General features: G+C 40.8%; 1 protein-coding gene across 2 annotated transcripts in view; it reads right to left on the bottom strand.

The window, feature by feature from the left end:
- The window catches only part of EXD1 (exonuclease 3'-5' domain containing 1), a 41,180-nt gene that overhangs the window by 11,213 nt on the left and 14,128 nt on the right, over nt 1-15,839 (bottom strand). For both annotated transcript variants that reach the window (XM_049898295.1, XM_049898296.1), the window contains 3 exons: nt 11,843-11,929; nt 5,201-5,305; nt 5,038-5,118 (listed from right to left, as the gene is read on the bottom strand). In XM_049898295.1, the coding sequence (XP_049754252.1) occupies nt 5,038-5,118; nt 5,201-5,305; nt 11,843-11,929 (273 nt within the window). The remainder of the gene's footprint in view (nt 1-5,037; nt 5,119-5,200; nt 5,306-11,842; nt 11,930-15,839) is intronic.

Genomic DNA, 15,839 nt, shown 5'->3' with positions numbered 1-15,839 from the left:
GCTCCATGGGTTGGAAACTTAGCTCACCAAGTGCATGGAGGCACCATACTCTGCCAGCAAGCCTCTTGCCTGAAGGCACTCAGCTTTCTTGATCTGTGGGCCAGGCCATCTCCTGCTGGTCTCCTGGTTCTGCTAATGCCATTTTTCTCCCACTGCTTCTTGCCATCTTCAGTGTTACAGCTCTCTTTCTTAGTCTCCAGGAGATTCTCAGTGGTTCCAGGAGCTTCTCAGTGCAGGGATCCCAGGTCCAAAGGACACACTCCACTCCTGGCTCTTCTTCTTTGGTGGTGGTAAGATTCTCTCTTCCCACCTCTCAGATGGTTCATTTTAAGCCTAACGGGATGGTGAAATTGACCGATCCCTTCCTTAGGGTTCCATATAACCTTATTTGCATAGTCCCACTCAATCACTGTGTGTGAGTCACAAAGACTATGGCTAGAAGGACCATATTAAGTAATTCATTGTACCACAGTACAGATCAAGTACATATTTAGTAGATTTTCTATCTGTTTCACTCCGAGAGACACCATGACTAAGCAGCCAATGCCACAAGCCCATCAGAGTCAGACTATTCTGTTACTGCTTTGACTCTGCAGTCCATTATGGTAACCACGCCCACCTTGTCTTTGTTGGTTAAGTGCTGCCACTTGGCCCCTATTTGCAGGAGATCCAATCAGGCCCATCATAGTTAGGTGCCTTAATTCTGTTAGGGCAGTTCCCACTGTCATCTGACTTACATAATACAACAATCACAGCAGTCTTCAAGGATGTGAAGCTCCCTTCACAAATTATTCCCCACCATTATGGTAAAAAGTGTGTCTTATGGGTCACTGGGACTTAAATCTCTAGTTATAGGTCTAGAAGCAAAAATAGGTGGTAAGGATGGGTCCTGGGGACATTCAGTGATGTCTTGTAAGTCATGTTCCTCAGGCAATGCCCAGGCAACACCCCAGCCACTGCCCCAGACAATATCTTAGCTAAAGACTCTTCAAGCACAGCTGTGTTAATCTCGCGAGATGGGGGTGGAAAGGATAGTCGTTTTACTGGGGAGGGTGGCTTAGCAGACAAAGATGAAGTAATCTCTTCAGATTGGGGGGGAAGAGGGTGGGTTCTGTTAGCAGGAGTGATTCAACAGAATTTAGAGGCTCAATATCCCCAGACTCCTGCTTATCTGCCCATATGTCTCCATCGCAAGTTTCAGGATCCCACTTCTTCCCAATCAATGCCCTTACTTTAACTTCAGACACCACTTGAAGTCGGGAATTCAACTGGTGGTGTAATTCAGTCATTCTTACGATAAGACTTTGGGTTTGGTTTTCGTCAATATCAGCTCTGTTACTACAAAAAATAAGGCTTTCTTTCAGGTCTTTTATGTGGCACTTGAGCTGTGGCTCTAAAGCTTTGAGCTCATCCCTTGCTTTCACCACTTTTTCTAGTGGAAGTAGGGCCAACCAACCAGCTTCCTTATACTTCCTATTCTGACAAAAATGTAGAAAAGTAGCAAATATGCAATTATCCAGAGCTTTGCCTCTCAAAAATATCTGATCCTCTGGTGATGATATTTTGTGTATTTCTACTGCCACCTCATGCCATGTATTAGCAGTGCTCTCTTCACTATTGGAGGTAGAGTCTAAGCGCCTTTAAGACTAGCCAGACTTGAGAACCAATACAGAAAAAGTCATCCTTATGATTTTGTTCCTCTAGAACCACTCTCAGTACCAAATGGCTTAGACTGAGTTCTCTAGAGGAGCAAAACCATTAAAGCATGTATGTACATATACTCATAGCGAACCTACAGGACTAAGTAGAACTTCCCCAGAGAGTTTCCAAGGAATCGCTGGCAGATTCAAACTGCCAGCCTTTTGGTTAGCAGCCAACCTCTTAACCACTGAACTACCAGGGCTCCATATACATACAGAGAGAGATTCATTTCAAGGAAATGGCTCCTGTAGTTATGGAGGCTGGCAAGTCCCAAATCTGTGGTTCAGGCATCAGGCCGAAGGCTTCTCCTAACTCACATGGCTGCAGGGGCTGGCAAACCAAAATCTGCAGATCAGACAGCTGGCTGCTGGCTCAAATCCCAAGAGCCAGATGTCAGAAGATGATGAGTCGGATGGAGATTCGAGAGAGGACGATCTTTGCCAGAACATCCAAGTACCATATTTTAAACAAATAACACATGCCTTTTATGTTTGTCAACCATGCCCTCCCCCCAGGAGGTATTTTCATAAGCGCTGCTATGCCTGATTTTTTTTACAGTAACATGTAAAAAAAATTAGCATAGAACCCTTACAAAAATACCCCAAGGGTGTAGTGCACAGTTGGCAAACAAACATAGAAGGTGGCCATTATTTGTGCAAATATATGGTATATTGAAGTAGGCTACACCCCCAAGGAAACTCCTGTTTCAACTGATTGGCCGCTCACATCAGATCAATCAATCAATGGAGGATGATTACATAATATCTGCCAAAACACTGAGAATCATGGCCTAGCCAAGTTGACACAGAACGTTAATCACCACAGAAAGAAAATCTAATAGGATTAAGATTTGGGATAATTATTTATCCATATGTGGTAGGTTGAATAATGTTCCCTAAAGATACCCACATCCTAGTCCCTAAATCCTCTGAATGTTACCTTATACGGCCAAAGGGATTTGCAGGTATGATTAATTTAAGGGTCTTGGGATGGAGGACTATCCTGGATCATCTGGATTGGCCCTAAATGTAATCACAACTGTCCTTAAAAGAAGGTAGAGGGAGATTTACTACAGTCAGAGTAGAGGGCAATATGATGATGAAAGAAGAGACTGGAGTGATGAGCTTTGAAGATGGAGAAACGGGCCATAAACTAAGGAATACACGTAACCACTAGAACCCAAAAAAGGCAAGGAAATGGATTCTCCCTTCAAAGTGTCCAGAAGAAACTAGCACTGCCACCTGGACTTTAGCCCAGTGAAACTGATTGCAGACTTCTGACCTCCAGAGCTATGAGAGAATAAATGTGTGTTTTAAGCCACTAAATCTGTGACAATTTATTACAGCAGCAATAGGAAACTAATAAATCGTGTTCAAGGAAAACAAATTGATCAAATCCTGAATTCCTGCTTCTTGTGGATATCCAAAAAGAAAGATGTGGAAATGTATGCCAAAGTTTTCATTAGACAATACACATGGTATCTAATCAAGAAGCCTAGTGGCCTCAGGGAAGTGATGAGCAATTGTCTTGCATTTTGGAAAATCACAGAAGTGATCTCTATATAGTGGAAGATTCTGAAAGAAGGCCCAAATGAACACATGAACAAAAGAAATGACAAAAATTTCATTATGCGCACATACACAAACAGCAAATTTTATCCATTATCAGTATCTTAATTACCTACTGCTGCTATAACAGAAATACCGCAAGTGGATGGCTTTAACAAATAAAAATTTATTCTCTCACCGTTTAGGAGGCTAGAAGTCCAAATTCAGGGCACTAGTTCTAGGGGAAGGCTTTCTCTCTCTGTCGGCTCTGGGGGAAGATCCTTGTTTCAACATCTGTGGGCCCCGCGTTCCTTGGAAATGTCCACGTACCTTGGCATCAATCTTACCCTGGTTCTAGGAGGTTCTCAGCTCAGGGACCCTGGTACCAAAGGATGCACCTCACTCTTGGCTCTTCTTTCTTAGTGGTACGTCCCTCTGTTTGCTTCTCTCTCATTTTATCTTTTGTAGGATAAGGCTATGCATGACTTGAGTAAGAGTATGACTTGAGTCATGCCCTCTAGTAAGGGCATGACACTAAACCTGCCTCATTAACATTCGAAGGTTTGGGATTTGCAACACATAAAATGGAGGATAATTATACAATGCCACAAAATTACACAATACTGGGACTCCTGGCCTAGCCAAGCTGACACATATTCTAGGGGGACAAAATTCGTTCAACTCATGACATGCTAAAAACAAAACAAAAACAAAAGCAACCAAACCTATTGCCATAGAGTCGATTCTGACTCAGTGACCCTATAGGACAGAGCAGAACTGTCCTATAGGGTTTCCAAGGAATGCCTACTGAATTTGAACTGCTGACCTTTTGGTTAGCAGATGAATTCTTAACCACTACGCTACCAGAGCTTCTTCAAAAAAAAAAAAAAACAAACCCAGTGCCGTCGAGTCGATTCCGACTCATAGTGACCCTATAGGACACAGTAGAACTGCCGCATAGGGTTTCCAAGAAGTGCCTGGTGGATTCAAACTGCTGACCTTTTGGTTAGCAGCCATAGCTCTTAACTGCTGCACCACCAGGGTTTCCTCATGACATATAGTAACATAAAATTGAACTTTTGGGAATTGCTACTCAAAAATAATTGGCCAATTTATTAGTTTCATGGCACTCCAAAGCCTCTAGGCTTACGTCCTGCCTATCCAGGATTCCCTTTCATTGGCTTAAACCTAGAAAACTAAAAGAACTTAATGGAAACTGCTTTCACAGACAAACCAGAAATTCAGATCAGCTCTAACAGCCAATACAGACTATGGATTTCTCTTTTCTTTAGGGTCCTTTAAGTGAGAAACGACTGATACAAAATCACATCTCTTCAGGCTATTCTGGACCAGATCAGGGTTCCTCTGACATATTTATAACAACCTGCAGCCCTGAGCTACATGCCAACTAGCCTTAACTGATACATATGGGGTTAAAGACAGAAGAGTCCTGATTGCTCATCTTACACTAAGTCTCCCATGTCAGACTTGTGCATGGCCCCTAAATTGCTCTAGTTTATGAAAGTTATAGAATACAGACCTTGCCTTCTTATTTGACAAGCTCTGGAACAAAATGAGGCAAAGATAATCACAAATAATTTGAAGTAACTTCTCTGCAGTGCTTTTACAGTTCACCAAATGTTCTCACATATAAGCTGTACAAATGTTCTACATGAGAAGTGGGCAGGAAAAAGGGCACAAAAACAGGCTTTCAACCATTCATCAGAGGAGGTCCATTTTTATGGGAGCTATGTACACTGATATGAACTGAGTGCCTTCCTGCACGTACCTGTGTGTCAAAGACATTATTCAGCAAAATTCCATACTGGTGAGACAGACAGTCAGAAAGCCAACGACAGTCATGGATAACCTGAGGAATTCGAAGATGGAGACAGAGTAATTAGGATCTGGCTGCTAATCTCACTAGCAGAGGAATCAGTTTACACACTCACCTTCAAAATTCTCTTGTCTTCTAATACCATCTGGAGTCCATTGTTGAAAGCACGACTTCCCAGAAGGAAAATGTCAAATAAGTAAACCCGGCTATTTGTGGCCACCTACAACAGACATGCAGACACATATACTACAGGATGAATAAGAACTGTGGAGAGGGATCTGAGGGTCCAGAATAAAAGACACACCCTTCAGTCAAAGATTAGACAGTCCCATAAAACAAAGCCAGACTAAAGGGCCACATTAGCCCAGGGGCAAGGGCTAGAAGGCAGGAGGGGACAGGAAAACCGGTAAGAGGCAACTGAAGGGGAGAGTGTTGACATGTCTGGGGTTGGTAACCAATGTCACAAAATAATATGTCTATTACTTGTTTAATGAGAAGCTACTTTGCTCTGTAAACAGTCATCTAAAGTGCAATAAAAATAAATAAGAAAATAAAAGACACACGGGAAGCACGCCTGGCGATCCCACAGTCTCTTGCTTCAAGTGTTTGGATGGAACAGACCCGGGGACTCCTCAACTCTAGCCTCTGACCACTGTCCAACCACCTCTACAGGCACAATCTTTGGGACCATCTTGTCAGCCATCCTTTGTTTCCAGAACAAGCTAACATAATTTTTTGTAGTTAGCTCTCAGATCCATTGGAATTATTCCTCTGAAGTGGAGGTCACAGTCAACTGCCTGGTCAACCTATATCTGTGGGCTTCCTATGCCTACCTCTTTCTTGGGCTTCTATTTCAGCTGCAACTATGTGGCCCTAGAAGATGTGGGCCACTTCTTCCAAGAGATGATGAAGGAGAAGTGCAAGGGTGCCCAGTGTCTCTTGGACACATTTTCAAAACCAGCGTCGTGCCACACCCTATTCCAGGACACACAGAAGCTGCCCAAGATGAGTGGGGTAGGATTCTGCATGCCATGAAAGCTACCGTGGCCCTGGAGAAGAACCTAAACCAGGGCCTTCTGCAAGCTATGGGTTCTAGCTGCACAGACCTCCAACTTTGTGACTATCTGAAGAGCCATTTCCTAGATGAAGAGGTGAAACTCATCAAGAAGATGGACGCCCATCCGAACAACCTCCACAGGTTGGCTGGCCCCCAGGCTGGGCTGGATGAGTATCTCTTTGAGAGGCTCACCCTCAAGGATGACTAGGAGCTTCTGGAGCCCAGCAGCCTTTGAGGGGCCCCCTGTATTCCCCAGGCATCAGGTGGCCTGAGCATTTCCCTCCAGTCAAGCAGCAGCTTTTTAACCACCATGGAGACTGCCTCCAAACTATTGACCATGTGGAAACAATAAAGCTTCTTTTGGAACAACAACTGCAAAAAAACATGCAACAAAATATTTAACGTCCTGACTTTCAGAGTAAAAAATAGACACACAAACATTCTTAAGGAAAACAGGTTTAAATTATCTTAAGCTAAAAAACACAATCGCTGTGATTTCAAGTGAAAAGAAGCAGACAAAATGGTGATTTTCCTTTTTGCTTTTTACAATCCCAAATTTAATGTTTAATTAATCTCACCTTTTTTTTTTTTTATAGCATAGAGTTGCTGAGTTGAAATCAACTTAACCCAACAGGTCTGGGTTTGTTGTTGTTGTTGTTGTTATTTATAGCATTCTTGGCGTGGTGGTTAAGAGCTCAGGCTGCTAACCAAAAGGTCAGCAGTTTGAACTCACCAGACATTCCTTGGAAATCCTATGGGGCACTTCTACCCCATCCAGTAGGGTCAATATGAGTCAGAATCAACTTTCACAGCAATGGGTTTGGTTTTTTCTGGTTTTATAGTATTCTTGGAATCCTGGTAGCACAATGGTTAAAAGCATGGCTGCTAACCAAAACGTCAGCAGTTCGAATCCACCAAGTCACTCCTTGGAAGCCCTACGGAGCAGTTACACTCTGTCCTATAGGGCCACTATGAGTTTGAATTGACTCTACGGCAACAGGTTATGGTTTTTTGTTTGTTTTATAGCATTCACAATATTCTAGGGATCACAGGCTTAAAGAAAATGAACAGCATCTCATTGCTACTAATAAAAAAGACTTTGAGTTCCATAATATGCATGATTGTATTAGATATTATATAAAATTATTCATAACACAAGATCCCTGACCTCTAACGGTTTAAAACAGGCATCAAATACACTGGCAGAAAAGGTAGGATGTCAAATATTCAACACAGTTTTATTGATGAATCGTATACCAGCATAAAATTCTAGACAGTCTGACCCATCTTTGTTGTTTCAGGAGCTGAACTGTTCTTACAGCTACAATTGCCAGGCCTAACCGGCACCGTTGTCAAAACCTGCATGTTTTTTGTTGGAACTCAACGCTTAACATAGCCAAGCCCTGCTCTTTTTCCTTACCTCTTTAATTATAAAAATTGAATAGACACATGATAAAAGTTTGGAAAATAATTCTCTGCTGGACTGTAAACTCCATGTGGCAGGAGATTATGGCAGATTCACCACTACGACTAGAACAGGCACAGCCCATGCATAGCTGTTACACATTTCCTGAGTGAACGAAGACAAGCCATATAATTCTCCCTTTGGTTTCTTCATTCACAAAAAATTTATATGGCTCTAATAATGTCCATTCAATCCTATGTCCTGATTTTTCTACTCATAAGACTTTTCATTTTTCTATATTGCTCTGTGTATTCCTTCCACCTTCTTTTGATGCTTCCTGTGTCATTTAATATTTTCCCCACAGAATCCTTCACTGTTGCAGCTCGAGGCTTGAATTTTTTCTTCAGCTCTTTCAGCTTGAGAAACACAGACAGTATTCTTTCCTTTTGGTTTACCATTTCCAGCTGTTTGCTCATGTCATTATAATACTTTACTTTGTCTTCTCGAGCCGCCCTTTGAAATCTTCTGTTCAGTTCTTTTACTTCATCAATTCTTCCTTTTGCTTTAGCTACTCAACATTCAAGCACAAACTTCAGAGTCTCCTATAATATCCATCTTGGTCTTTTCTTTCTTTCCTGTGTTTTCAATGACCTCTTGCTTTCTTCATGGATGATGTCCTTGATGTCATTCCACAACTCGTCTGGTCTTCAGTCACTACTGTTCTATTCTTCAAATGGTCTCTAAATTCAGGTGGGATATACTCAAGGTCATATTTTGGCCCTTGTCGACTTGCTCTGATTTTTTCAGTTTCAGCTTGAACTTGCATATGAGCAATTGATGGTCTGTTACACAGTCTGCCCCTGGCCTTGTTCCGACTGATGATACTGAGCTTTTCCATCGCCTCTTTCCACACGTGTAATCAATTTGATTTCTGTGTATTCCATCTGGCGAGGTCCATGTGTATAGTCGCCATTTATGTTGGTGAAAGAAGGTATTTGCAATGAAGAAGTTGTTGGTCTTGCAAAATTCTATCATCCTATCTCTGGCATTGTTTCTATTACCAAGGCCATATTTTCCAACTACTGATCCTTCTTGTTTCCAACTTTCGCATTCCAATCACCAGTAATTATCAATGCATCTTGATTACATGTTCGATCAATTTCAGACTGCAGCAGCTGATAAAAATCTTCTATTTCTTCATCTTTGGCTCTAGTGGTTGGTACGTAAATTTGAATAATAGTCATATTAGCTGGTCTTCCTTGTAGGCCTATGGATATTATCCTATAACTGACAGCGTTGTACTTCAGGATAGATCTTGAAATGTATTTTTTGACAATGAATGCAACACCATTCCTCTTCAAGTTGTCATTCCCAACATAGTAGACTATTATGATTGTCTGATTTAAAATGGCCAATACCAGTCCATTTCGGCTCACTAATGCCTAGGATATCGATGTTAATGCATTCCATTACATTTTTGACAATTTCCAATTTTCCTAGAGTCATACTTCGTACATTCCATGTTCCAATTATTAATAGATGTTTGCAGTTGTTTCTTCTTATTTTGAGTCGTGTCGCATCAGCAAATGTAGGTCCCGAAAGCTTTACTCCATCCACATCATTAAGGTCGACTCTACTTTGAGGAGGCAGTTTTCCCAAAAGAATTAGCCAATGTTCAACCATTTCAAGAGGTGGCATATGATCAGGAACCGATGGTACTGAAGGAAGAAGTCCAAGCTGCTCTGAAGGCATTGGTGAAAAACGAGGCTCCAGAAATTGATGAAATATCAATTGAGATGTTTCAACAAACAGATGCAGTGCTGGAGGTGCTCACTCATCTATGCCAGGAAATCTGGTAGACAGCTTCCTGGCCAACTGACTGGAAGAGATCCATATTTATGCCTATTCCCAAGAAAAGTGATCCAACCGAATGTGGAAATTATAGAACAATATCATTAATATCACACACAAGCAAAATTTTGCTGAAGATCATTCAAAAATGGCTGCAGCAGTATATTGACAGGGAACTGCCAGAAATTCAGGCCAGTTTCAGAAGAGCATGTGGAACCAGGGATATCATTGCTGAGGTCAGATGGATCCTGGCTCAAGGCAGAGAATACCAGAAAGATTTTTACCTGTGGTGTTTTATTGACTATACAAAGGCATTTGACTGTGTGGATCATAACAAATTATGGATGATATTGCAAAGAATGGGAATTCCAGACACTTAATTGTGCTCATGAGGAACCTTTACATAGATCAAGAGGCAGTTGTTCGAACAGAACAAGGGAATACTGATTGGTTTAAAGTCGGGAAAGATGTGCGTCAGGGTTGTATTCTTTCACCACACTTATTCAATCTGTATGCTGAGAAAATAATACAAGAAGCTGGACTATATGAAGAAGAATGGGGCATCAGGATTGGAGGACTCGTTAACAACCTGCGTTATGCAGATGACACAACCTTGCTTGCTGAAAGGGAAAAGGACTTGAAGCACTTACTAATGAAGATCAAAGACCACAGCCTTCAGTATGGATTGCACCTCAACATAAAGAAAACAAAAATCCTCACAACTGGACCAATGAGCAACATCATGATAAACGGAGAAAAGACTGACGTTGTCAAAGATTTCATTTTATTTGGATCCACAATCAACAGCCATGGAAGCAGCAGTCAAGAATCAAGACACATTGCATTGGGCAAGTCTTCTGCAAAGAACCTCTTTAAAGTGTTGAAAAGCAAAGGTGTCACCTTGAAGACTTAAGTGCACCTGACCCAACTCATGGTATTTTCAATTGCATCATATGCATGTGAAAGCTGGACAATGAATAAGGAAGACCGAAGAAGAACTGATGCCTTTTAATTGTGGTGTTGGCGAAGAATATTGAATATACCATGGACTGCCAAAAAAAAGGAACTAATCTGCCTTGGAAGAAGTATAACCAGAATGCTCTTAGAAGCAAGGATGGCAAAACTGCATCTTACATACTTTGGACATATTGTCAGGAGGTATCAGTCCCTGAAGGAGGACATCATGCTTGGCAAAGTACAGGGTCAGCAGAAAAGAGCAAGGCCCTCAATGAGGTGGATTGACACAGTGGCTGCAACAATTAGCTCAAGCATAATGACTGTAAGGATGGTGCATGACCGGGCAGTGTTTTGTTCTGTTGTGCATAGGGTCGCTGTGAGTTAGAACCAACTCGACAGCACCTAACAACAACAAAAATATACTGCTCTAGTCATCAATATTTGGCAGTTGTATAAGATTTATCAAATGCACTGTAACATCTTCTATTGTTAACTATTTAAGTGGTTTGTGCTTTCTAATTTTCACCATTATATACTGCCATGATGAGCAGCTTCTAGAATACTTTTTTCCATATTTTGAATTATTTAGGTCTCTAAAAGTGGCCCTGAGAAGTGGGGCTAAAGAAAAATTTTATAACTCTTAAAAAATATTTACGCCTTCATCTTAGAAAATATTACTCTATATGAAAATATTTGACCACAGATGGAGATTAAATAGTTAAATAATTTAACATTAAAGAAAAGCCCATTTCCTTCAAGTGCATCCTACATATACCAAGTCAGAAATGGTTTCTTTAACAGTTGGTATCAGAATTCCATTTTAAGGAAGAAACTGTGTTGGTATGGTTTCTTTTTTTTTTTTTTTAATTAATTTGTTTATTCACTTACTCCCTCACTCACTCATTGACTTGAAAGCAGGGACTCAAACGGATACTTGTACACTAATGCTTATTGCAGCATTATTCAAAATAGCCAAAAGGTAGATGGACCTATGTATCCATCTGCAGATGAACAGGTAAACAAAATGTCATGTATACGTACAATGGACTATTATTCAGCCACATAAAGAAATAATGCTCTTATACACGCTACATGAATAAATCTTGAAAACGTTACATTGAGTGAAGTAAGTCAGACACAAAAGGACATTGTTTGATCCACTTAATGAAATATCTAAAACATGCAAACGCATAGAGACAAAAGTTTATTAGTGGTTACCATGGGAGGAAGGGAGGAATAGGAGTTATTACTTAAAGTGGTACTGTGGTACTACTCGGAGTGATGAAAAACTTTCGAAAATGGATAGCGGTGCTGGTTGTACAACACAGGGAATGTAATTAATGTCACTAAATTAAACACTTAAAATGGTTAAAATGACAAAATTTTTGGTATGTACATATCTTACCATAATGCAATTTAAAAAATAAATCTACCAGTGAATCTATAATTATTTCAAAACAAAAATTTGAAAAAAATCTTTCTTTTACCTGAAGCCAACATAGTTTCCCATGGCGACACACATTAGCTCCTTCTGCTGCCACGCTCAGGACACTCTGCTTCTTGATATGGAGCATCTGGTGAGAAAATGAAAAATCCCCAAGGAATGTTGGAATTATGACATCATGAAAGGCACAAGTAAAATGGCCAGCAATAAAACAAAGTGGACCTTATTTTTTAAACTTACAAAATTTGACTAAGGCAAAGCATGAATCGGCTTCACTATATACACAAATCACCACTGAGTATTTCTGATGCCCTTTTCAGTTTTAGCAAAGATATTTCAAAACTGGGAAATAAATCAATTGCTAATGAGAGCTGAAAACTCAGATGCCTTTTGTTACCACTGATGTTATAGGGAAATAATCCTACTCTCTACGATCAATTCCTCATACAAAGGGCAGCTCCCCAACCAGGGCACCTCAGCAAACCTGAACAGGGCATATCTCCTGGCTGAATTTCACGGGAACTACTATTCAGAATGGCAGGAACAAGGACTCAACAGGTTCCTTAAGGCCCTGGATTCATTAAATTACTTCACACTTAAATAGTGGTATCCCAGGAACCGGCTCTTTTCCTTTGATTATCTATAAACCAAAACGCGAGCCCATTGCCATCGAGTCAATTCCGACTCATAGCAACCCTACAGGAGAGAGCAAAACGCCCCATAGGGTTTCCAAGGAGTGGCTGGTGGATTCGAACTGCCGACCTTTTGGTTAGCAGCTGAGCTCTTAACCATTGTGCCACCACGGCTCCTTGATTATCTATAGTCTTATCCTATTCCAAAACATTATACAATTCTATAATACTTAATACATAATCTGTGAAAATATCTACATGATGCGAGACTCTCCTGTTTTCAAAAAAAAAACTGAAACTCATTGCCATCGAGTCAACTCCTACTCATAGCAATGCTGTAGTTGATACTGCTCCTAATAACCCTGGGACAGAGTAGAACTGCCCCATAGCATTTCCAAGGAGCGGCTGGTGGATTTGAACTGCCGAACTTTTGGTTAGCAGCCGAGCTCTCTCTCTCTTTTTTTTTTTTTTTATAATTTCTATTGTGCTTTAAGTGAAAGTTTACAAATCAAGTCAGACTCACACAAAAACCCATATACACCTTGCTACACACTCCCAATTACTATCCCCCTAATGAGACAGCCTGCTCTCTCCCTCTACTCTCTCTTTTCGTGTCCTTTTCACCAGCTTCTAACCCCCTCCACCCTCTCATGTCCCCTCCAGGCAGGAGATGCCAACATAGTCTCAAGTGTCCACCTGATCCAAGAAGCTCACTCCTCACCAGCATCCCTCTCCAACCCATTGTCCAGTTCAGTCCATGTCTGAGGACTTGGCTTCAGGAATGGTTCCTGTCCTGGGCCAACAGAAGGTCTGGGAACCATGACCACCAGGGTCCTTCTAGCCTCAGTCAGACCATTAAGTCTGGTCTTATGAGAATTTGGGATCTGCATCCCACTGCTCTCCTGCTCCTTCGGGGGTTCTCTGTTGTGTTCTCTGTCAGGGCAGTCATCAGTTGTAGCCGGGCACCATCTAGTTCTTCTGGTCTCAGGATGACGTAGTCACTGGTTCATGTAGCCCTTTTTGTTTCTTGGGCTCGTAATTACCTTGTGTCTTTGGTGTTCTTCATTCTCCTTTGATCCAGGTGGGTTGAGACCATTTGATGCACCTTAGATGGCTGCTTGCTAGCGTTTAAGACCCCAGATGCCACTGTTCAAAGTGGGAGGCAGAATGTTTTCTTAATAGATTTTATTATAGCAGCCGAGCTCTTAACCGGTACACCACAATTTTACAGGAGGCAAATTACTCAAGAATAAAAGGGCACGGTAACTCATTTTAGCCCAGTATCTTCCTTTAGAGAGGATAAAGTATTCTATATTCTGGGTATTTCTCATCAATGATGAGAAAAGGGGACTGAATTTCAGTTCCATCCTCAATCAACAACAAAAAGCCTATAGGACTAAAAATAAAAGCTGTATTTTCCATTTCATAAGAATTTCCAACTACCTCTACAAATTTCTAGAGCAAAAGCTCTTAACCCATTTTTTTGTTGTTGTTGTCATGGAACTTTCAAGGAATCTGTTGATAGATAAAGAACTATTACAGAAAGGGCCACATAAACCAGAGACTACACCAGCCTGAGACCTGAAGAACTAGATGGTGCCCAGCTACAACCAATGACTGCTCTGACAGGGAACACAACAGAGAACCCCTGAGGGAGCAAGGAAGCAGTGGGATGCAGACACCAAATTCTTGTAAAAAGACCAGACTTAATGGTTTGACTGAGACTAGAAGGATCCCAAGACAGGAACCGTTCCCAAAGCCAACTCTTCAGACAGTGATTGGACTGGACAATGGGATAGAGAATGATACTGGCGAAGAGTGAGCTTCTTAGATCAAGTAGACACATGAGACTATGTTGGCATCTCCTGTCTGGAGGGGAGATGGGAGGGCAGAGGGGGTCAGAAGCTGGCCGAATGGACATGAAACGATAGAGTGGAGGGAAGGAGTATACTGTCTCATTAAGGGGAGATCGATTAGGATTATATAGCAAAATGTGTATAAATTTTTGTATGAGAGACTGCTTTCATTTGTAAACTTTCACTTAAAGCACAATAAAATTTTTTTTAAAAAAGAAATATTACAATTGAATAATAAAAAGACAAATAAACCAATTAAAAATGTTATAAAGGACTTGAATAAATTTTTTTTCCAAAGAAGATATACAAATCATCAAAAAGCACATAAAAAAGATGCTCAACATCATTGCCCATTAGAGAAATACAAATCAAAACCACAATGAGATACCATTCCATATTCACTAGGATAGATAGGTGACTTGGTAGTGGTGAGCTCTGGTGGTGCGGTGGTTAAGAACTTGGCTGCTAACCAAAAGGTCGGCAGTTTGAATCCACCAGACACTTCCTGGAAACTCTATGGGAAAGTTCTACTCAACCAATACGGTCACTATGAGTTGGAAGTGACGCAGCGGCAAGGGGTAGGACAGACATCCACTACTCATCTGTCAGTTTTTCATACTGTGGTGGCTTGCATGTTGCTATGATACTGGAAGCAATACCACAGGTATTTCAAATACCACGAGGGCCACTCATGGCGGACATGTTTCAGTAGAGCTTCCAGACTAAGAGAGACTAGAAAGAAACAGGTGCAAGCATCCATTAATAATTGAAACATGGGATGTACAAAGTATGAATGTAAGAAAACTTAAAGTCATAAAAAAATTAAATGGAAGGCATAAAGATCAACATCCTAGGCACTACTGAGGTGAAATGGACTGGCATTGGCCCTTATGCCAGGAATGACAAATTGAAGAGGAATTGTGTCACATTCATCGTCAAAAAGAGCATTTCAAGATCTATCCTGAAGTACAACGCTGTCATTGATAGGATAATATCCATACATCTACATGAAAGACCAGTTAATATGACTATTTTTCAAATTTAGGCACCAACCAGTAATGACAAAGATGAGGAAATTGAAGATTTTTACCAACTTCTGCAATCTGAACTTGATTAAACATGCAATCAACATGCACTGATAATTACTGGTGATTGAAATGCGAAAGCTGGAAACAAAGAAGGAGGATCTGTAGTTGGAAAATATAGCCTTGGTGACGGAAACGACAGCAGAGATTGCATGATAAAATTTTGCAAAAACAACAAATAACCCATTTCAAGTACCTTTTTTTAACAACATAAATGGCGATTATATACATGGACCTTGCCAGATGGAATACAGAGGAATCAAATCGACTACATCTTTGTAAAAAGACAATGGAGAAGGTTAATATCAGTTAGAATAAGGCTAGGGGCTGACTGCTGAACAGATCATCAATTGATCATATGCAAGTTCAAGGTGAAGCTGAAGAAAATTAAAACAAGTCCACAAGAGCCAAAGTATAACCTTGAGTATATCCCACCTGAATTTAGAGACAATCTCAAGAATGGATTT

Source organism: Elephas maximus, chromosome 10, assembly GCF_024166365.1.
Source record: "Elephas maximus indicus isolate mEleMax1 chromosome 10, mEleMax1 primary haplotype, whole genome shotgun sequence".
NCBI classification, from domain to species: Eukaryota; Metazoa; Chordata; class Mammalia; order Proboscidea; family Elephantidae; genus Elephas; species Elephas maximus.
Note: the sequence above shows the minus strand (reverse complement) of the source record. Positions and strands in the feature narration are given on the sequence as shown.